Raw genomic sequence first — 24,197 nt, forward strand, 5'->3', positions numbered from 1 at the left:
CAGCTTCCCCTGTTCCCCAGGGCAGGATATAGGAAAGACTAGCTATGAGACAGCGTGGAGCCTGCCTTCCACACTCCCTGCCTTCCTCAGTTCCCCTCCCCACACTTATTCATTCTAGGGTCCTCCACTCAAGAGTCCAGTCAGGAAACAGAGCCATACAAGGTATTTCATGTAGAGAGGATTTAATACAAGGAATTGATTTCAAAAGCATTGAAAAGGATGAAAGAGTAAAAAAGGGGAAGGTGAGGCAACCCAGTTATGAGTATGACAGGAAGCAGCTGGCATCACTACCACAAACAGAGGAAGCAAAATGAGAAGCTGGTGTTCTCAGAGCTCCAGAAGCCCCTCACTGCTGGGTACACAAACGGGCAGCCATAAAGACCAGTGGAGCCATGGATGAGGGGTCTGCCCATGGGTGCTGAGACTTTCAGGAGGGCCCGCTGTGGCTAGAAATGGGGTTTACTGAAGGGAATCACCAGAGAAAGAGAGCAAAAGAACAACTGTCCCTCCCTTCCCCTGCATTCCCTTCCCACTAGTGCCAGCTCCAGCTGGCAAGGGAACCTAGTAAGTGCATTTTACAAATTTGCCAGCTCCAGAATTACAGAGCAGAAGACAAGCTGTATAGCCACAGAGGCTAATATAACCAGCACAGAGCCCTTTAGTGTTTCTGCAAAGAGGCCTATAACATGAACTTTCAGTGGGCCCACCATGCCAGGGCTCATAAGGGCTCCACACTGCCAGCTGGACTCCACACTGTCTTGGGCTGCATTCCTTTGCCTCAAGGATCTCAGAACTGCAGAGATGCCCTTGATTCAAAAGACCACTTGGTAAATCCTAGAAAGGAGCAAATGACTTACTCTAAACTCTAGGTTCCAAGAAGAGCCTCATCTTGCTGTATGTCTGCATTATTCTGCCACTGTGTAAGGAATTTTTCTAAACCAAAAGCTGCGTTTGCCCTTTAGAAGCTGGGAAAGTCTGTTAGTGAGGATTCCACAGGGGAATTCCTCCCTCGTGCAGCATCCATTGCTTTGGCATGAATTTATTTGGTCATCACATCAGGATTCTTGGTTTTCTAGGCTCATGAATGGAAGGGAAAGTTGCCAGGTAGTGACAACTAAATGCCTCAAGATTGTCAGAGTAAATAGTGGAAAAGAGTAAGATTTTAAGAAAAGACTTCCATAAGGACGTGTGAAATGGCGCAAAGTCAGTTTGCAGTGCTGAGTTCATTGACTGGACTCAAAATGGAGTCTCCTATTTCCTCAGGATCTCAGCATCAGTATCCCATGCCCTCTAAAATTTCAGTTCAGTTATTTCACTTCACCATATGGGCCAAGTTAAATATCAGAGAGAGAGAAAACAGTTTCAATGGGTGGAGAGCAGAGACTTGCAAAGTTTGGCTGGCTCTCTTCTAAACCACACAGACCATTTTATTTTTAGAATGGCCCTCTGTCACATAAACTCAGTACAACCTGTCTGAAAATGTCTCTATTGTTTTTGTAGACGTTGTTTCGGGTTTTTTTTTAGCTGACCAGGTGTTTTGTTTTCTTTTTTCTAGAGCTATACAAAATTCTGTGCCATTCAAAGATGTCGATTTAGACAAATACAGTGTTTTCCCTGTAAGTATTGTTAAGAGTAACCAGATGTTCACTGTATATTGCATTGCTTCCTACAAATTTCTTTCCTTAAATAAGGCAAGACTGAATGATGTTTGACTGTATTATTAATCTGATGAACAATACATCATTCATGATTCTATAAGGACTTTTGGCATCGTGGTAATATATTCATATAGGCTATCAAAGTAAATCTTAGGCCCTCATACTATTTTTGTTTCCATTTACTGCTAGAATTTTACATGAGAACTACAGCTCTTTTGAAAGGTTTTGTGTATTATTTTGGAGACTCTTTAATCCACTTTAACTTCCTTTTTAAAGTGTGTTTGTTTTAGGTGTATGTGATTTAGAGCAACTAAAATGTCAGGGTCTTCTCTGTGAAAGCTGACAAGCAAGCAATAGGTCATAAACTCCCAAAAGTTTGGGAAAGCTCAGATATTCTACTTGGGAACTGAGGAAATAAAAACATTGTTTGACATTATTATGACTCTTGATTCTTTCAAATCAATCAGGTCAAACATTTATACCCACGTATTTAACAGTTTGGCTAGAGATTTTTTAGTTATCCAATAAAATTAATCATTAAGCCCAATAAGCCAATTGTCTTAGAGCCTCAGATAATTGATAGTCACAGAAGAATTTCAGGATATTGGATGATTTTTCTGTTTCTAGAGGTACACGTAGATACATACATGTACAAACACATATACACACAAATGAACACATGCAAGTACGGGAACACATCTGTAATATGTATACACAAAAACACACACTTATATACATGTGTACCCATACATACACATTCACACACATGCACACACACACACACACACACACACAGGACACCCAGCATCACACACACATGCACATTCACATGTGCACACGCCTGTCATTGGCCCTGGTGTTATGTTAATTTCACTTCAAACAGCATGACTTATCATATTAATCTTAATTTTCTTAGTGCTCTTTAGTGTTCCTAGACTGAATTTGAGTTAAAAACTGTAGATATCAGTACTACTCAGACAGCTCTGATAAACCGTCCTCATGGCTAACATCCATATGGGCTGACCCCCTCCTGTGTGTGCTCTAATTCCAGACACTGCGGGGTTATCACTGGCGAGGAAGAGACTGTAACGACAGAGACAAGTCAGTGTACCCAGGCAGACGGTAACTATTTCTGCTGGTTCCTGATTTTGAAATTACCTTCAAAAAGGAGACAGGCGGCATAATTTCTTCCCCGAGTCCAGGGGATCCCCACCTCCAGAGAGAAGGGACTTCTTTGTCGCTGTTGAAATGAAACTCAGAGAAAAAAGAACAGCATTTCATTCATTCATTTGTCCAAGGAATGCTTATTGGGCCCTGACTATTTGCCAAGCACTTTACGTCATGCTGAGTGTAAACAAAAAAGAAATACGCCTCCTCCCCTGGAGCTCACAGTCAAGTGGGAGAAAGCAAGTAAAGAAATTATTGTATCCAGCCTTCTGTATGCAGGATTGGGTGCAGAAACAGTAGCCTCTGACTTCAAATAATGGATATGCCAGCCCTCACCTTAGCCATGACTACAGTGCCAAAGCCTTAAATTAACCAGCTATTTGGTCATTCAGAGGCACAATTTGCTGATTTGTTCATCAGTGCCACTCTACAACAATGCAGTCCATGAATATAGTCAACCATGAAAAAGACAGGATCTGGTCCAGAGTCCTCAGTAAATATCCAAAACAAAGATTAATGCCAAGAGGTCAAATGGAGGCTTCTGGGTGTTACTCTAGCACTCTGGTAGGCACTCTTCCATGAGAATGCTGCTGTCTCTCCCTGGCATTTCTTTAGCACTCATTCATTCATCCATTCATGAAGCTGACATTCACTGAGGGACAAGTATATGCCAAAAACCAATGTTGGTGTTTTCTTCTTAGGCCAGACAACTGGGATGTACATCAAGATTCCAACTGTAATGGCATTTGGGTAAGGAACTAAATTCAAATGTAACCCCTTTCTCTTTTTTCTACCCTCCCTAAAAGTCCATCACCTATTTACTTGAGTCAGACCCAGAGAAGAAGATGACAACCTACACCTATTATTTTCCTGCTGCTTGGAAAAGGGGTATGGAATTCGAGATCACACATGAAGAATTTCAGTGGTGTCATGAGAGCAGAGGCTCCCTCAGTCACGGCCCCCTTAACCTTTGCTTAAGGTCACCCATAGCCAATCCTTTTATACTGTTTTGAACAGTGTGAAGTTGAATAAAAAGTGGTGTTAGCAAAGTTTTACAGCAACCCACACAGCTGTTGGACCAAACCACATGCTGTTCTTATTTTGTTGCAGCCAATTTTTTTTTCTATTTCATAAGCCTAGTCAGGCAGAACAGAAATTACCCTGTGTTTATCCCAATACCCCTACCTTGAGGCATCTAATGCTGGTGTCCTAGTTCCCCATGAATAATGGATTTGCATCTTCCAGATAGAGAAAAGGGAAGGAAGGAGGAAAGCCAACCAAATACTTAGCTGTGGACAGCAATGGCAGTAGACTCAGGTATACAACTTGCATGACTTAAGGGTTCCTCGAGAAGAAAAGGAATACCAACTTACAAACTCAAGTATGAACATAAGCAATTTTTTAGAACAAGAGAGAAATTCCAACAAATTACTGGCTTCTTAGAAATTCGGGTCACTTTCTTTTGAGATCTCTTTTCTGGTTTACCAGAAGTGTTTATGTGAAAATATGTCCTAATTGCAGCCTGGCTTCCCATCTCCACTTAGAACACTCTATAGCTCTCAGTCAATCTCAGCACTCTCATGGACAGGGGCTGTACAAATGAGGGGCCCTGGAGCTTAAGATTCCCTGGCTTCAAGGTAAATTACCTCTGAATAGTTTCCTCATGTACCTGCTTGGATGAAGAGGAGAAAGTTTCCATAAATATTTTCCTCTTTCCAGGACACTAATGGTCCAAGCTTGCACCAGCAATCACCTACTGGTGATTGAGTCCCATGGCTTCTGGGATATGGAGAGCATGACAGATGACTGTGCCCCAGCCCACCTTAACTTAGAGTAACTGATGAAATCCTCAGTCACTCTGTCTTTTCATGGAGAAGGAGAAGATATCACCTTTAGAACATAAGGTGTCAAGACCCCCAAGGCAGCTCTTGTTCTGATAAACTCAGGCTTAGTTGTCACACTGGGGAACAAAGGGGGCAACTCGGCGTGTAAGACTGCTGTCTGTTCTCCATGGTTCCACCCTTGCCTCTGACATGGTATGCCACTCCATATAAGGGGAAGAGCCAAGCAGGAGACTGTGCTAGGCCCATGGAAATCCACCAGCTCAGAGAGGCAAGACTCAGAGCTCAGCATCAGTAACGGGAGGACACACTGCCTTCATACCTGCCGCTTTCCACAGAGGAAAAGCAACTCAGAATCACAGCATCACAAACTCAGAGGCAGTTGTGCAACCATCAAGTCCAACACTGGTCAAACTATGTCCACAGGACTCCAGTGCTGAGTGTGATATTAACAGGTTCTTGAAAGATTTAATGTCCATGGGGATCTCCCAAGAGCGAGTGAGCACACAGTTTCCAACACATCTCTGACTACCAAGCACTTTCATCTTGGCATACTATGAATATTCCTTCCAAAGAATGACTGCTTTAGCATGTAGCTTCAGCTGTAGGTGTTAGGAAATCCCAGCTATGGTAACTCAGTCCCACTTATGAGAGGTCCAACCTCACTTTCAGTTTTCTTAATCTTGGCACTATTGAAATTTGGGTCAGATAACTTGTTGTTAGAGCTGTCTTATAAACTGTTAGCTATTTAACAGCATTCCTGGCCTCTACCCGCTAGATGCCAGGAGCATCCCCACCAAAAAAATGTCTCCAGACTTGGTAATGAACGCAGAGGTAGAAGGGGTACAAAATCGACCCAATGGACAATTGCTCTAGAAGCATCACTCCTGGGCATTGGAGATGTCAGGACACTTGAATCTGCAACTCAGAGATGGCAGAATCGCCTTGTGTCCCAGTCACTCAGTGGACCCTCGGTGCTCCAAGAGAGAGACTTCAGGTCTGGCACCCTGCCCTGCATCCCTCTGAATGAGATGGCCGGTATCCGGCTTCCTCCTTATTCCCTCCCTAGTTCCTCTCAAGCCCAGCTCACGCATGTGGTGTGTTGCTATGCTGAATTAGGGGCTCAAGAGACTTTAAAGGGTTTTATCCACTCATTTGCCTTTGTGCTTTTAAAGCTGTTTAGGGAGGATTTCATACATGTGTCTCATAAATTTAAAACCAAACTGCTAATCTCATCATTTCTCTTTTAAAGGGTGTTGATCCAAAAGATGGAATTCCATATGAGAAGAAATTCTGTGAAGGTATGAATTGTAAGTCAGTGTGTTTATCACAGTAGAATATTATTTTCCAGTCTGAGTCAAATTGAAGTGAACAGACCACCTAAGTCAGGCAGTGCCTGATGCTAGAATTTACTTTAAGTCAACCGATATACATTTATTTTCATGACTGATCAGAAAAAGGCAGGAAAAGATATGGAAAATGAGGAGGGGGGCAGAATCTAGAAAAAGCAAAACTCAATTCGTTTAATTGATTCCTTTACTTGAGGATTAAAAGTTTTAATGATAATGTTTTTTAAAGACTTTAGGATGGATAGCAGAGTAATGGAAATCCAGCACTTTTCCAAGTAAAATAAAAAGTTAGGCCAATAACTGAAATTTTTAATTTTTGGCATTTCTTTCTCATTATACCACAAGGTCAGACGTCCAGACTTAAATGGATAGGGTGAGTCCCTGTGTCCACTGGGTTAAAGGTGCATAGCTGAAGGATTTAAGAGACAGTCAAGCTATAGCCTCTGGAGGCTTCCCCCAAATAGCTGAGCAGAAGCTCTATACTCTAAATGCCCAACTGCCACAGATATCCAGGCCACTAGCACTATTAGGAGTAACCTCGCCACCCACACATTGCCAAAAACATGCTCCTGGTGATGCCCTAAGAGTCTTAAAGAAAACTCAGTGGTAACACCATAGTTTTGTGTTTAGGCACTGCTTTTCTCCCCACTTTCAGATACACTCCACTCATTCATTCATTCAACAGGTATTTCCTGAACAACTATTCCAATTATGCACCAAGGGCTGTATTTGGCTCAGTGTTTTCATGGGCAAAAGACATACAGTCCTTGCCCTCAATCAACTTCAAGTCTAATGGTCTTTAAGCTCTCAGAGAGGAAGAAAAGAAGACAGAAGACATAAAGGTCCACTACATATTTTTGCAGTTTAGAAAGACTTGCTGGATGGATGAAAGAATGGATGAACAAATAAACTAACATGAATAAATGAAGATCTAGGTGAAATTTGTACAAGGCTCTGGGGTCACTATGGGAAGCCTCTTGAATTCCCCCATTCCACTCCCTCCGTACCCTCCAGGATGTCCTGCGCCTTCTCAGTCTCCATCTGTGCAGCTAAGTGGTGGCTTCCATGAGGCCCAGACTAGGAAGCCCCCATAGTGAGTCTGGGCAGTCCTTCTGCATGATTTGAGCAGTTTGGAGGCAGAGAAAAGAGGCTCCTCTGTCTTCCTCTGGGAAGCATCAGTTGATTTTTTCCAGAATCTTAAGGGATTTAGAATAATGTATCCACAGGTGAGTAATTCGTATGGTTTGGCCTCAGAGTCCGATTAAGTGATTCTGAACCTCCAAACATGCAGAGCTGCATGGCGACCTTCCTGTCTCTGTCTCTCCCTTTATCAGCCAGAATCATCCATCTAATGCTTTTGCATATATGAAGTAAGGTCTTTAAAAGACCATAACATCTTTGAAAAATCAAAATTGTTCCATAAGATCATTAGCTCTTAAGGTGAATTATAATAGAAATTGGGGGGTTTTCAAGAAAGCAATTTCCAGATCCAGAATTTCGGCCATATTTCTGAGTTCAGATAAAGCTTTGATTCATTTCTTCATCCATCATTCACTCAGGATGTAATGCGGCAGTTTGTTTTATGCTGAGCTGGGAAACACACCTGCATCTGTACATCTAGCTAGCAAATCCAATGACTTAGAAATCTCATTCCACTCCTAAATGTTATTCCCCTCACTATCCAACATGCAAAAAGTGGCGATGCATCACTGTTACGATGCTCTGTGCCTGGAATACACACCAGGATATCTGCTCTCATAACTACCCAATCTGGAGACTCCAAACTACTCGAGTGCATAAATAATGTAAATAAATTGTGCTGCCTAGGTTCACAGCCCAGGGGAATCATTTTGCTGGGAGACTCAGCTGGGGCTCATTTTCACATCTCTCCCGAATGGATCACGGCTTCGCAGATGTCTTTGGTAAGTAATTTTGGCAGCAATCATTCCAGATGTGCTGTCCTTTGTTTTTGTTTCCCCTTGCTCTCTCTAAATGCAATGCCAGCTCCAAACAGGTGCAAATTTTTCTGCTCAGCAAACTCGGCACTGAAAGGCACATCCACGACCATTTCAGTCCGAGGAAAATGGAGGCAGAAGGTGCCTTCTGCTGACCCTTCCAGCCTCAGCTGGTTGCAGCCAGGAACTCTAAAGATTGCAGAGGGGGGTCTGGAGGGAACTGAGAGTACAGAGGACATGCCAGGCTGGCTGCCCCATGGAGGTCAGAATGAGGCCCTCATGGCCTCTCCAGCCTGTTCCTTGTCTGAACAAGCGAAAAGGGCTGGACAGAGCAGGCTACCCAGCTCCTTATGGGTGCTGTCTGCCTCACAGAAGGGCATCAGGGGACAGACAAGCCCACCATCTATTTCTGATGAGTAATGAGACTGTTCTGGGGGGCTTTTTAAGTGAAAAAATGAAGAGAGGATGAGACAGAATCACAAACAATGACAGACTCAGAGAAGGCAAATAAAAAAGGCGGGGAGAGCAGGAAGGAAAGCAGCAAGTATTGACTCGATCAGGTGTCAGGCAGAGAGAGAGACTTATAAGAGAGACTCACAAATGTGGGGTAGAAATATAATGGCAGTTCTGTATATTCCTAGTTCATCACCTGGGTACATACCTGCCACATCATCAGTAGGGCTGTCTTCTTCCTCTCAAATTGTGCAGACACCTGGACAAATTGTTGGCAAAGTGTGGGAGCTGACGGCACAAGGAATGGTGGTCTGAAAACTCAAGCAAGGGTACCTGGTGTCAGGTGGGCCATCTGCAGCAGGGGCTTCCTGTAACCACAAGTTGTCACAAAGGAATGCTTCAAAACTTGTGCCCAGGGATAGCCACCTAATTGGCAAGGCCAGTGCAAAATAATAGCAGAGGTTTCCTGGCTCATAAAGCAGAAAAAGATTCCATTAAAGGTGCTCAAATATAAAGCGTTTTCTTTCTTTAGTAATCTCCTCTCAACTTGTCATGGTGGTTTTTAATAGGCTGTCTAATGCCATTCTAAGAAAAATAATTAAATTTTAAAATAATTAGCATGCATTTTACATTTATCTTTGTGTTGTGCAATGCCAGTTTTGCATGCAACTGTAAGAGCATTGAACTCATATGAGGAATCATCACAATTACACAAGTCTTTTTAAATTTTTGTTTATTTAAAAGATGTGGAGTACAATTCAGGATTAGGTACATAAGTGGTCAATGTACAGATGAAGTTTGGGCCTCTCATTGAACTTCAATTTGCCTGGTTTAGGATCAGGTACCTTTACTGATTTATGTGACCCCCCCTTCCCCTGGCAGTGATCCACTACTGCCAATTCCTTTCTTACTGTATTATGATAAATGTTCAGGGTCTACTTATGAGTGAGAACATGTGGTACTCAGGTCTTTGTTTCTGTGATAGATCACTAGGTGTGATAGACTCCAAATCTATCCAAGTCGCTGCAAAATCCATAATTTTGTCCTTCTTTATGGTTGCATAATATCCCCTTGTATATATATACCACATTTATTAAAAAATTCGGTCCGCTTTTGGTGAGCAACAGGGCTGCTTCCATGTTTTTGCTGTTGTGCTTAATGCTGCAATAAACATGTGCATACAGGTATCTTCTCTGTAGAATGATTTGAGCTCCTTTGGTATTGTCCCTGGAAGGTGCTTGGAGCTTCCCAGAAGAAGTTTGGAGAAGGAGGAACAGAAGGTTCCTTGAGGTACAGAGCACCAGACTGAATACTTTGTCAGGCAAGGGGATACTTGGAATAAGTGCAAACCCACAAGCATGGGATCCCCCTCTTGCCAGCACTCCAGGGACCCCCAGTCCAGTCAGGCATCTCCCCTTCAGGGTCCACCTCTCCAGCCCACAGCAATCAAGTAACCCAAGGGTCTTCAAACGACTGTGCTGGGACACGTTAAATAGTTGAATGGGGATGGAGCTCGCCTTCCCTGCCCACCAGATGCCAACACTACCACCTGGGGCAGGGAACAGCTGCCGAATGCCCAATGCCAGTTCTCCTCTTGCCTATGCCCAGGCTCCCACAAGGGGCAGAAGGCAGTATCAGAACACAGGCCTCCCACACTGACACCACTTAGTTGCCACTCGGTCGGAGGGCGCTGCAGTAACAGAGCAAAATGGGGGAGGCAGGAAGGGGAGTGAGTAGCCAAGAACCTGTCCCTGGGAGGCAGCAGGAGGCAGGATCCAGTGTGAGGCCATCTCCAGTCCTCTCTCTCATAGATGCTCAGTTTTCCCATTAGAATTCACTACACAACACAAATTCAAATATGAGATTCTGAAAAAGTTCAAGGCGGGGCAGCAGAGCATTAAACCAAATGTGGAGGACCTTCTGAGCAAAGGGACTATGGGACTCACTGGTGGCTCACCCATGGAGTCCTTCCTGTGTCTGGTACGGTGCACAGGGAACAGTCACTCGTGGCTGTTACTTCTGGATGGTACTTGGCTCAAACAACATTTTTATGTGTAGCATTGTCACAACAGCCTCATCTCAAGAGCCACCCATTAGAGAAGGGGGTGGTGTCATTTCCTGCAGAAAGAGGACTTTGGTGCAGTGAGGGAGCCTTTGTCATACGGCCACCTCTAGATGTGGTTCCTTCTTTCCTCTCCCAGAAAAACTGAAATTGATCCAGAGAAATTAAACTACAGAAATTATAAATTTTCCTTGACTCCTTCTTCCCAGAGTAAAGAAATTGAACATGAACCCAAACACTCTCTGACTGAACCTCTCCCAAGTCCCCAAAACTGGGCAAACCTGGAACTCACTTGTAAGAATGAGCATGCAGGGAGGTGTATCTGGATATATATATTTTTTAAATGCTTGGGCACTCGAAGGATGTTCTTTTGAAAAAAGCCTGCTGGAGGAAAGAGAATAGCATTTTGTAAAATGTTAAATTAAAGTTCTAAACAATAATAGAGAGAAGACTATATCCAGGGAAGACTGCTTTAAAGTGAAACAAAGACTTGATATTAAAATGCAGGAGCAATATTGACTTGCACATTGGGCAGGGTTGAAAACAGGACAGGCAAACCAGCTGGTCAGCTGGGGGAATTCTGGGACTTAGGAGATAGGCGGCAGTGTGGAAATCAAGAGGAAAATGATTAAGAGGCATGCAGGATAGGTCCTGGAGGTTGGAGGTTGAACAGAAAACCCAGAAAAAGAAAAGACACCAGGCAGAGAGGACGCTGTGATCAAATAAGTAATAAAATATCATTTTTTTGAATTGGCGAAATCCCTGTCTTCAATCCACAGTCCCCAGTGAGCCCACGCCAAAGCATAAAATGAACTCTCTCTCCTCATAATGTCCTGCCTTTTCTTTTTTATTCCAAGGATAAATAAAAATTTTGCAATCATTCTGCCCAACAAACCAACAATCAGGGTACATACTAGGAGGGAAAATCCATTTGGCATCAGACTTACCTCTCAACCCTGAATTTCAGGAAACAGTAGAATGTCCCTTCTACAGAATTTTGAGAGGGAAAAATTTTGTGTCAAAAATGTTGCATGCCAAGCTATTGTTCTCACATGAGAACTGCAAAACCTTATTCTAAGTCATGCAAAGACTCAGAAAACTTACCAGACATATGCCTTCCTGGAAACAAAGAAAAAGACATTATTTTAAGAAATACTTCAGTCTCTCTAAGCATAATATTATAAGAGGAAGCCAAAAAACAAAGCTAGACTGAATTACATGTGATGCTCAAATGTATGCAATGTCAAAAATTTATAAAATTAAAAGATGAATGAAAAACTAGAACAATATTTATAGAATATAAGGCAAGATTTAAAGCATCTAATTAACAAAGAGCTCCTACATAGCAATAAAAAAACTTCTGTTTTTTAATGATCAAAGACATGACCAATAAATTTTTAAAGTTTTATTTTCAGTAGTAAGAAACATAAATTAACAATTCATTCGTCATCTGTCAAATAGACAGAATTTAAAGTAATAAAAGTCCCAGGTTTAGCAAAAATATGGTGAAACAGGCATGTTAGTTCAACAGCAAGAGCTTAAGGTGCTAGAACTTCTTTGAAAGGCAATTATGCAATATGTATAACATAACACAATTTAACTTTAAAGATGATCAATCATTTGATCAAGAATATGTATATGAATATTCATCAAAGAGGTATTTATAGGAACAAAAATGAGGAAGGAACTAAAACTCAAAACACAGGGCATGTATAAATATACATCTATATAATGGAATTTAAGACAATAATTAATACATATTAATAGATATATTTTCTGGCAAGGGAATATGTTTATGACAATTTGTTAGGGAACAAAAGTTGGTTACAAACTAGTATGTATGAAGAAATTTTATGGACTATATGTGTGTCTGTATGTGCAAAAAAAAAAATAATTGAAAAGCTGTAAGTCAGTGTTTTAACTCCTCTGTCTTTGGATGGTGGAATTATGGGTAACATTTTTTCTAAATTTTCTTCATTGAACTTGTATGATGTGTGTGCCAAATATTGTTATTCAAGATTTTGGAGATTTGTTTGTTCTATTTTTGTTTTGTTTTGTTTTTTAAACAAATAGCTAAGGAAACCAGCTAAAGAAAGCCAACTCACTTCTTTATTTAATCTTTCCCAAAATCCTTTGAGTTAGATGTTATTACAACACAGCCTCACTTTACAGATTCTGAGAGGTTGAATAGACAACCCAAGATTACACAACTAACAGATCAGTGTAATCCTGAATAAACCACTTAACCAGAAACTCTGTGAATGATAATAGTAACCATCTCAAGCCAGACCTGCTTCAATGAGCTACCAGCAGCTATTAAAATGTTTTGGACCTGTAGGTTGAATTCCAACCAAACAAAAATAGATTGACACACAGCTTACACAGTGCAGTGGTGATAGGGTGGTAGTTAACAAGGCTGGTTGGTGTCCTTGCACTTGTCCTTCCTATTCTTGTACCAGGCCTTGGAGGATGAGAGAGGTGCCTTGCTTTACAACCCAGGGCCCTCTCTAGGGTTTTCCTGCAGAGGATAACTTCTCACCTACTCTCACCTGGGGGACAGTGGCTCAATCTGCAGTGTGCTAAGTCTCTGGGGAAGAGAGGGGCCTGCTAAGTAGATATTTTAAGGAAATAACTTCAGCAAGCCCAACAGCCAACCACATCCTAGAGACAACAATTAGAATTTGAATTGTAACACTTTTTTTCATCTTCTATTTGCAGCAATGAACTGATTGAAATGCTACAGATTAGCATTTGTTGAATTGGGTTTGAGTTACTCCTTCCTCCCACTTTTTGGCAGTAAATAAATTGTTTTGAGAAATGACAATGACAATGGACTGATGAGGAACCCAAATCAAGCATTGTGGTTAATTGGAGTTCATGAGTTTTATCAATATGCTAGTAATACTGTTGGACAAACTACAGTTTTAATGTCATTTTGTCATCTGTTTAAGCCTCTGCTATTCTAGGAATCTTAAAATCTCTCTAAGTCAACACTCCTCTTCAAATTACAAGTTAGTTCAGTCACTCCCAGCCTGGACCACTTTTGTGGCATACCATTCAGCAAGAATGAAAAATGAGATAAGAGGAATAAGAGATACATTTTGCTTAGAATGTTGATACTGAAAATGAAACTTTATCATCAAGTCATTGTCAAACTAATATCCACTCACCACCCCAATTCCCCAGTGACTTAAAACAACCATCGTTTCTTCTCACCCATGCATCTGTGAGTTGTCTGGGGTCAGTTGTTTTAGCCTGAGCTCTGTTGGTCTTGGCTGCAAGCTTGAGACCCGGTCTGCTCCATATGTCCATGGGTCTCTCATTTTTCTCGAATGAGCAATCTGTCCAGAGCATGTTTTTCTTGTGGTGATGGCAAAGTGTGAGAGGACAAGGCCCCCTACACAAGCACATTTGCCGCACCATGTTCACTATCAACCCAACAGCCAGAGCAAGTCACGTGACCATGGTCAAGCTCAATGGGGAAGGAGGTATATCCAAAGTGGGAGAAAGAAGAGAGCAAATTTGTTTTATTGCTTTTATCTAAATTATAAATGTTAAATATGCAATGAAGAGTACAGAAATGATTAAGAAGAAGTTAAAATTCATTCTTAATACTACCACCCAGAGAGGATCACTTTAACATTTTGTAAGATCAGATTTGTTTTGAGATATTATTTTAATATATTTTAAATAAGATATGAAGTCAGTAACAGAGTCAAGTTTAAGAAGTTTAAAAAAAATCACCCCCACTGCCTCAAATTTTTCTTAGTATTTTTTCACTCTTTACAGAACTTTACCCCCATTATGCATGTGTATGTATATATGTATATGTGATGTGTATTATATTTTGCTGTTTATAAATTGATAAACAGCAAATTATAATAAGTTTGCTGTCTTTGTGACACATTTGTGGTCACAAGAACAGCAAATTTGCAACTGGCAATTCTCCTTTCTTTCAATTAATGCTAATCATAATCATTTTCCACATTGCTACTTCTTCTTTACTTTCATTATATTTATTGATGTTCCATAGTGTCCTTTTCAATGGATATGCAAAAATCTACTAGACCATTCACCCATGACTGGATATTAAACTGATTCACGATTCTTTTTTTGGCTGTGATGGATCATGCTGCTTTAAAAACAAAACAAAACACACACACACACACACACACACACACACATACTCACACACACACACACACACACACACACACACACTTCCAGTTCTTTAAAACTGTAAAATCTCTTCATTTATGTAAAGAGTACCATGCCTAGTTGATATCTGTGAGGTATGTTGAGCTCAATTGTCTCCTGTTTCCATTGTTTGCCTTTTTAGTATTATAGCAAATAAAAACAAAATATCAGTTCTATCTCATGTGAAAATTCTAGCGTCACATCTCAGCAGGCCCAGTAGCAGAGCACTATGCTTGCATCAGTTAATTGGACAAATACTAAACGGGGGCTACTGTGTGCCAAGCCCTATAATAGGGTTAATGACAGTGGGGAGAGGACAGAAAGAGCCCGGGTCCTCACAGAGCTTATAACCCCGTGGAAAAATGCAGATGAGCAAATAGCAACTCTAGAACCATTAGTGCGGTGGTGTGCACACACCCCAAACTGGAGGAAAGGCTCCCTGAAGAGACACTATATTCAAAGCTGAAGAATGGGTTGGAGGTAGTCAGGCCCCCACACACCTAGGAAGGAGTGTCATAGAAGAGGACAGAGCATGTGCAAAGGCTCAGAACAAGAGGGTTCGGTATTCTGAGGAGTTCAGCTCAGCTCGGGTTCATCCAGCACAAGGCAGGAAAGGGAGAAGTTAGCCTAGAGAGGTGCATGGGATGAATCTCAAAGGGCCTCGAAGCCACAGTAAGGAATTTGGAGTTTGTCCTGAAGGGGGAGCCACTGAAGAGTTTTAAACTGAGAAAGGGTCAGATTTGAGTTTTAGAAAACTTACTCTAATTTCAATGCATTCATTTGGAGGGAAATCAGGCACCAAGACCAGCTAGGAAAATTCTAGCTATAATTCTAGTAAAAAAAAAAAAAATGCCCCAAAGTAGAAAAGTACAGTGGAGAACTGTGCATTTCATGACAGTTCCTGAAGACACCACTGTCCCGCAGCCAGATGTCTCACCAGGTTGAGGTCGACCCCAGGCTGATCTGGGGATCATTGTATCTGGCAGAGGCTGCCTGGACCTCATTACCAGCTGAAGATCTTCCTGCAGGGCCTCAGCAAGTCTTTGGAGACTCCAGGGAAGAGTCAGCCCCACTAAGAAACTTCTGGTGCTTCTTTCACATTAACCCCAAACCTCAGTAGTTATGGTGAGCACATAATTTATTGTCCAAACCAGACACTTTGAGAGAAGAGGGGTCACTACTGATAATTATTCCAGGACAATAGGTATTAACCTGGACTGGTCCAACAAATCTGGTATGTACAGTCACCCTACTAACAGTGTGGGAGTCACACACTAAGCTGACTACCAGTCAGGAACCGTGACCTCAAAGAATTTCAGGCCCCTGACTTACTTGTGTATAGAATAATCTTGAATGTTGAATCAGACAGACCTGGATTCAAGTACTGACTGAGCCACTTACATTTACTTTTCTGAGCTTTAGTTTTCTGACCTATAAAATACCAAAAAAAAAAATGATGATAGCTACCTCATCAGAAATTTGGGATGATTTTTATATTAAAATGTTAAAAGTTAACTGTTTATTTTTGCCTAAAATTTAGCTAAGGCCCCAAGACAATGCGAACCTTCACACTGCCTAATGTTTCTTCCAAGTGAAGTATTCAACCATTTCCACAGGACCTGCAAAAGTAGGCAATGAAACCAGTTCTGCAACCTGTCGCTTAACTCCTATCTCAAAGGCCCAATAGTTGAGGCTGGGACTGGCCAGTGTCAGGATGGCAATAGGACTCAGCCCTCTCCATGGGGCCAAGATACAGATGCTTCCCCCTTACCCTGTAGAGGCCTCCAGAGACTGAGATCAACAGGGCTGGTGTCAGACACCTCCATGACAAATGTAAAAGCAGTGACCGAGATGGAAGGACAGAAAGAATGTGTGCCTTGGACAAAAGCATGGGCCTTAGGAAGGGAGGGTCAGCCTGGGCCACAGGACATCCTGCAGAGGATGGCCTGCAGGGGCAAGGTCGCCTCATGGGACTTAACCTCCAGCTGACCAGGGCTGAAGCAGTCAACCTAAGTGACTAGTGGGGTGTAGGGCCTGCACTAATTCCACCAAGGCCAGTTCAATTGCATGTTCCCTGCAAGATCTCTCAAGAGTACCACAACAGTCCCCGTGATAGAAAATCAGCTTTGGGCATCTGCCCAGCCAGAGGTAATCACACCTGCTACACCTCTTCTCCCTCCACTGCCATCCCCAGGGGTCAGAAGCCTTGGCCAGCAGGTGGAAGAAAAAGCTAGTCAAGTGGACAGAGGACCATATTCCCTTCCATGGGTACAGATGGCCAGCCTCAAGCCCATAGTGGGCGGGGGTCAAGGAGATGTACTTAAAGTTGCATGATCCCCGTATCCCACTTTCCCTATTTATCCAATCTTTCCCCAAGTGACTTTTTTGTTTGTTTGTTTACCCAATGAAAAAAGTCCTCAAAGGGAAATGTTTTGCTGATGTGGAAGAGGTGAAACAAAAAAACAACAACTCCTAATTTTAAGGAGATTTACTTAAAATTTCATTTTTATTTTCTGAAATGGAATTGAACATAACCAGAGGAAATCTGTTATCCGAGATCGAGCACACGCGTTACTGGGCTGGCCTGGAGTTTCTTCCAGAGGCAAGGAATGAGTTAGCACCACAGTTTGAGTGGGCAGTGGGGAAAAGAGGAAAGTTGCTGTCTTACTGCACCTTACAAGTCCTGCTCATTTAATATGACAGAGACCTCCGAACACCAGCAAGATAACAGAGGCTCTTTGAATGCTAATACTCTTCTGATTTGTTGACTATGATCATTTTAAGGGGTGCCTGTAGGAAATGTCTCATATCATAGTAAAGCAGTTCTCAAACTTTTTGGTCTCAGATCCCCTTTGCACTCTTAAAAATCATTGAGGAGCCCAGAGAGCTTTGGTTTTTGTGGGCTATGATATCTATCAATATGTGAAGGGGAATACCTGGAATTCTCTTTTGGAGGGTGGGCCCCTTGTAGTACATCAGAATTTGTTCCTCCAGATCAAATGATCAACCAAAGCGTTTATCTGGAAGTTTTGTGAAGGTTCATAATAATTTGCAAAAGAAATGTCCTGAGCTGTGGCAAACAGGTGACTGGTTCTTCCACGACAATGTGCCTGCCCACACTGTGCTGTGTACAGCAGTTTTTGAGCAAAAATGGCATGATCCCCATATCCCACTTTCCCTATTTATCCAATCTTTCCCCAAGTGACTTTTTTGTTTGTTTCTTTGTTTGTTTACCCAATGAAAAAGTCCTCAAAGGGAAATGTTTTGCTGATGTGGAAGAGGTGAAACAAAAAACAACAGAAGCGCTAAAAGGCATCAATATTGACACATTCAAAAAAGTGTTTTGAGCAGTGGAAAAAGTGTCTTGATAGGTGTAGCACATCGAACAGAGAGTACTTTCAGGTGACTGAAGTTTAAACATGTAAGAATAAACAAAAAATTTTTATAAATAAATTCTGGTTTTTTGGAGGTTCCCCCATACATCATAGATATAAATCACATATATAGATTTATGTTCATATCTGTCAATTATATCCATCCAGTAACTGCCATGACAGAAATTTAAACAAATTTTTAAAATATTATTTCATTAAAAATAAAAAACTCGGCCGGGCTCGTTGGCTCAGCCTGTAATCTCAGCACTTTGGGAGACCGAGGTGAGTGGTTTGCCTGAGCCCATGGGTTCAAGACCTGCTCGAGCAACTTGGTGAGACCTCATCTCTACAATAAATCAAAAATTAGCCGGGCGTGGTAGCACATGCCTGTAATTCTGGCTACTCGGAAGGCTGAGGTGGAAGGATTGCCGGACCCCAACTGGTTGAGGCTGTGGTGGCCCAGAGCATGCCACTGCACCCCAGTCTGGGTGGCGGAGTGAAACTCCAACTCAAAAATAATAATAATAATAAACTCATTACATGTTAACATAAAATTTTTATGACAACTATATTTTCCAAAGAAACAAAAAATTAAATTAGAAGAGTAGCATCATTTTCCATTTTTGTAAATCTCTTTAATATCTGAGGTACTAGAAAACAGCTAAATGCCTGTGTTTTCTTCTGCCTTTAGTCTGTTTTGATATCCGTTTATGTAGCCTCTAGAAAATTCCACTGCACCATCACAAGTGAAAAAAAAGTTAAAATGTCTTAGTATTATAGTGAAAATAGTGATCTCATGAACCCCCTGTGGGGGTTTCAAAGACCCCCAGGGTCCCTGGACGATACTTTGAGAACCACTGTCACAGAGCTTTCTGCTGCCTCTTATGTCTAGATTTTGAGGATTTACAAAAGAAAGATATCCTTGTGGGAGTACTGCTGTGTTGTTTTCAAACTTCCTCAAATATAGAAATGCCACCAAAAAGGTACACTAAGAAAGAAATTTTAGGGCAAAATGGGGAAGCCACCAGCATAGTGTGGGCTAGTCTCTAAACCTAGTGTTTCCAGAGCATATCAGAATATGTGAAGGACCAAAGAGAGCGCCCATTGAGAACAGGCCTCATTCGGCCTGCAGGTTCTCAACTCTTTTCTGGGGGTGCATTTTGCTTCCCAGTGGTTTGAAAGACACTGTTTCACTCCAGAGGAATAGCTGAACTGCTGAGAAGTTTTTTCTTTCTGTTGGGATTTTAGATGCTCATGAAAGAGTGAAACGTAACTCCAATTCTCAAAGATAAAAAAAAAAACCCTAAGGCAATTACTCCTAGACCTCATTGGGAGAAATATGGGAAAAGGGAAGGAAAAAAATACTGAGTAAAACTCCTCAAGACCCTCCACGACCCACCCCTCTCTTCCCCATTCCTCTCTCTGGCCCATCTCCCTTTACAATTTGAAAGCCTTGGAGTGATGTCACCACAAAGGATGAGAGCCCTTGTTACTAATTCCACAGTTGGAACCCTTTTAGTCTAGGTTTTTAGTCAGCATCAGGGCCAACATTTAGGAGGAGTCAGTTGGGACAACAGAATTATTCAAACAGAGGGAACTGAATAAAAGGAACTAGCTACACAAGTGTTAGACCTCACACAGAAACTGACTTCATAGGTATTAGAGCAACAGGAAAGTTGCTGAAGTAACCTGAGGTCAATCGCTGCAAGAAACGGGTGCTGTTCTAGGACTGGAGAACAAAAAAGGAAGGTGGGGTGTTGGCTGCCACTAGAGGAGGGGATGCAGGTGGTACAGAGGCCTCGGTACAATTTGTACAGAGTCAGTACTCTGCCTGGGGTGTGCAGGCCACAGAGGACCAAGGAGGGGTATAGGGAGACTGAGCTGAAAGTGGCAAATGAAGACAGACCATAGCTTCTTCTCTCCTCCTCCCATATTCCCACTTCCTTCCTGGGCCTACCATTGGCTGATGCTGTCTCGTGGGTGGGGGGGTAGTGGTCCTGGGGAGTGTAGTTTGTAGCATCCTGCCCAGTATCACAGAGCAGGGCAAAGTGAATTTGTACCTGAGAGACAATTATTCAGCCGGTACAAGCTGCTCGAATCCTTTCAGACTGAGTCTGGCATCAGTTCGAGTCAGTGATGGGTGCCAGAAAGCAGAGGACATCAAAGAGGGTCGAAGCGCCACAGAGAATTTTTAATGACTGGAAGCTGGGGCAAAAGTCCAGGGAACAGCTGCCACAGGAGAAACCAATTATTCCGCCTTGTGGACCCAGTGGCAACCAGAAGCCTGGTTGTTGGCAGCATGGTCTCAGCACAATTAGAGTCTCATTTCTTTGTGCTCTTATTACCCTGGGACCTGCCTCACCACCACCCCACACCCACTGAGACCTCTCAGATTGGCTGCTGTTGACCAAATGACAGATCATGATTTTCTTGATTTTCTGTAGGAATCCTTCCCCCAAATGACTGGAAGAACACAAACAGAAGTCATCTGTTAAAATGAGGCCACATAACCCTTCTCTGACCTGTTCCATGGGATAGAGGTTCTGTCTGAATTTGGATTTTGTAGGAGTGACTGTGAGACTAGGGAGAACCCACTAGCCCCTGGCCCCACCATGCAACCCCTCCATGAACTCATGTTCCCACTGAAAGGAACTCTGATGGAACACCTGTTCCAAAGTAAACATTAGGCCACATGGTCTCTCACTCAGGGTTTGACAATGGGAAAGTATATTATTTCTAAAGGGATGATCCTTCAGGAAACCCAAGCTTCTTTAGTACCATTCCTTTGCTGCACCAAGAACTTGATCATATTGTCTGGAAAGGACAGTAAATGCTGCAGAAAAATGAGAGGTATTGTTCCTAATAGACCATTCTGGCCCTTATTTGGCTACCCAGCTTTTCTTTAGCTTCATCTCCCTCTGAGACAGAAAACATTTCTGCGAATACACCACCCATCCCAACTGTATCTGCTGAAAAGGAATCCACAGCCTTGGGCATTCTTCCTACAGCAGACCCTTTCCCCTCAACTCACACCATCCTCTGGTTAAGCAGCATGGCACCTAGGGGACCTGTTTACAACTAATTATATCAAGAGTGTGTTCATCTGGAAAGATATTTGTAGCCCGATATAGAGAGTATGAAGACTCTCCCTCATGGGTCCAGAGAAACAAAGGGTTCTGAGTCTCATTCCCAAGTGTCTGCCCCCTTCTTCCTTAGACAACCTGAGCTGCTCTCCAAGACTTCTAAACCTTAGTAGTCAGGCTCAAATTGAGATACCCAGGCCACATGGAAGACTTTAATTTAGAAGATGTCAAAAAGAAAACGGAGCAAATCCAAAAACACTTTTATGCTTTTTTTTTTAATTTCAAAGGAAAAACAATCACTGCTTGAGTTGTTTTGTTGAAAAAGGGGGGAGGTGGAGAGATCATCTAGGCCAGCGAGGGATGCTGCCCTCCTGCCTCTTCCTCCATCTGTTCAAAAATTATTTCCAAAATAGTAAATGCTGCATTTCACTGAACCGGAATTGCGTGACAGGTTGGGGAAGAAGGTGGAGTGGTGGGGACACGGATTCTGAGATATGATATTCCAAATGTTTATTTTGTTGGCAAAGACTGTTGCCTGTCCTATTATAAAATTTTAGCACGACCCCTGGCAGGCTGTTGTCTGTAGGGTAAGTAGACGTCGACTGATTTTCGTGCTGCGTCAAGGACAAAATGAATCCTTAATCTGGCTGCCGAAAGTGCATATTCATCCGAGAGCAAAGCGACTCTCATCTTTCAAGCCCATACACACTTCATTTCTCTCTTTGAGATGATTTTTTATATCAGGTTTGGCTTCTCTATATTAGCCCACAAACAGCACAGGCAGGATCGAAGCTGTCACCTGACTCTCACCAACCCGTCCTGCTTCCCCTCTCTCTATTTATCAGTGCACGTAAAGCTTCCATTAAGCATAAAGGCAGCTTTTCATGATGCATAGAAAATAGGGAAATTCTGAGAAATATCATGTCTGATCCAGAAATATCTAAGCATTAGACTACTTTTTTATTTTTATTTTTAAAGATGAAGAAAGGTCGTAGTTTAGCAAAACTGGACACAGTGACAATTTCTGCTCCTCAGACATCTTGCAGGCTTGCAGGTTAAAGATGCTGATCAGTGAGAGGAGAATCCTCAATCCAAGTTACTTCTCCTTTACTCTGTCAGAGGAAGGGAGTTGTCTTTGCCATGGTGAATCTTTTTTCCAGTAGCAATCAGGCCACAAGAGACAGAATATTCTTCTGTTCCCCTTCCCTGTTCATGAACACAGGCCAGACAGGCTGTTCTTTGGTTCTGCTCAACTCAGTGCCCTTCTCTCCCTGCTCAAGGTGAGAGCCCGGGTCTCTCACCTGCCAGCCAAGTAGGGTGCACCTCCTGGCTCATTCTTCTGAAGACATCCATCATCTTAACCCTCGCTGCCTTCTGACAGAATTAAAAAGCCAAACACCCGTTGTTATGAAAAACTCCAAGAAGAAATTATTTTAAGCTCCATACTTCTGAAAGGCATTTATAATTACTCAGCCCACATGCCTGCTCTGCCGGCACATGAAATAGAGATTTCCGCATAGGGAGGCAGCGTGAGTCAGTCAACGCCTGTGCTGTTGGGTGTGCTGCTACAATTGGAGGATGATCTCTTGCCCTTTGGTTAATTGGATCTATCACTTTGCTTCACTCTCCCCCATGTTCCTTAGCCATCAAACAAATCTCATGGAACTAACTCATCACAGGGAAACACCTAGAATCTCAAGCTCACTGGGGTGCGGAAAGAGAAAATTCTGGCATGTATACATAGTTTTGGATGGTTGAAATTGATTGCTACACACCACTCATTCATCGTTTTGTTTTTTTTTTCAGCTCCCTATTTCCTTCCCAGGAAACTCCTTAGGGGAAATAGGGTAGCAGAGATTACCCAACTCAGCACTAGTCACACGTCTAGGGGTCAAGGCTGGTTTCTCTATGGTTTCCTGGGGAATTCTTATTCAAGACTATGGTTGGGAGATTGGTCAGAGGGATGAGCTAAACCATAATTCTTAGAGAAGCATGGAAAGAAGCATACGTGAAAGGCAGGGTCCCAAGAGTCCAGAGGCAGAAATTGAAGAGAGCATCACTAAGGCAAGAATTTAAAGCCTGACTGCTAAAGAACTCAAAGGAAACTAGAACAGGAAGCAGCAATGCGGCCAAGGTCTCGTGGTGGTAACATATATTTGAGAGCCAGCAAAAATCAGTGGATGAGTCAGCCCTCCCTAAAAGGCTAGTTATTAATCAGGTATATAGTTTCCACTGCTATAACAGAGTCCCAAAATTCAATGATTTAAGATGATAGTGTATTTTCCTCTCATATAATAATCTAAAGGGAAGTAGTCCAGGGCTAGAGGACATGATAGGTCATCCTCATGTAGTTTCCATCCCTGGGTCTAGAGTAACTGCTCCTGTTCCTGTTACCTCCCACCTGTAGGGAAGAAAAGGGACCAACTGAGAGCAGACATCCCTTGGCACATATCACTTCTTTCTTGTACCCCTTTGTCCAGAACCTAGTCACATGGCCATAGCAGGTTTCAACAGAGACTGAGCACAGTCCCTGACCTGAACAGCCACATGTTCAACTAACACTGTTCTATCATTAAAGACAGATAAATAACTAAGGAGGAACAACTGGGGCTCTGGATGTGAAAAACACTGGCTCTAGCCTCAGGGCGCTTAAAGTCTGATTGGGAAGATAAACAAGTAAGCTCACAGTTGTGATAATAATGCAAAGTAAATATTACCATGTGCTTACCAAATACCAAGTATTTTATTTAACATTGTCTCATTTAATATTTGCTATAGTCTGAATGTTGGTGTCCTCTCAAAATTCATACTTTGGAACCAGTAGGTAATGTGATAATATTAAGAGGCAAAGCCCTTAGGAAGTGATTAAGTCATCAGGGCTCCACTCTCATGATTGGAATTAGTGCCCTTATAAAAGAGGCTCAGAAGAACTCCTTTACTCTTTCTACCATGTGAGGATGTAGCAACAAGTCACCATCTGTGAAGCAAAGAGCTAACCTTGAATCTGCTGAAACTTGATCTTGGACTCCCAACCCCCAGAACTGTAAGAAATACATTT

The 24,197-nt window shown here is 42.3% G+C and overlaps 1 protein-coding gene across 2 annotated transcripts in view; it reads left to right on the plus strand.

Annotated features, from left to right (window-relative positions):
- Positions 1-24,197, plus strand: part of AOAH (acyloxyacyl hydrolase) — a 208,752-nt gene that overhangs the window by 92,148 nt on the left and 92,407 nt on the right. For both annotated transcript variants that reach the window (XM_008063260.1, XM_008063266.2), the window contains 5 exons: positions 1,556-1,616; positions 2,710-2,780; positions 3,527-3,575; positions 5,919-5,967; positions 7,843-7,937. In XM_008063260.1, the coding sequence (XP_008061451.1) occupies positions 1,556-1,616; positions 2,710-2,780; positions 3,527-3,575; positions 5,919-5,967; positions 7,843-7,937 (325 nt within the window). The remainder of the gene's footprint in view (positions 1-1,555; positions 1,617-2,709; positions 2,781-3,526; positions 3,576-5,918; positions 5,968-7,842; positions 7,938-24,197) is intronic.

This window comes from Carlito syrichta, unplaced genomic scaffold (assembly GCF_000164805.1).
Source record: "Carlito syrichta isolate Samal-C Ts95f unplaced genomic scaffold, Tarsius_syrichta-2.0.1 Scaffold98159, whole genome shotgun sequence".
Classification (NCBI taxonomy): Eukaryota; Metazoa; Chordata; class Mammalia; order Primates; family Tarsiidae; genus Carlito; species Carlito syrichta.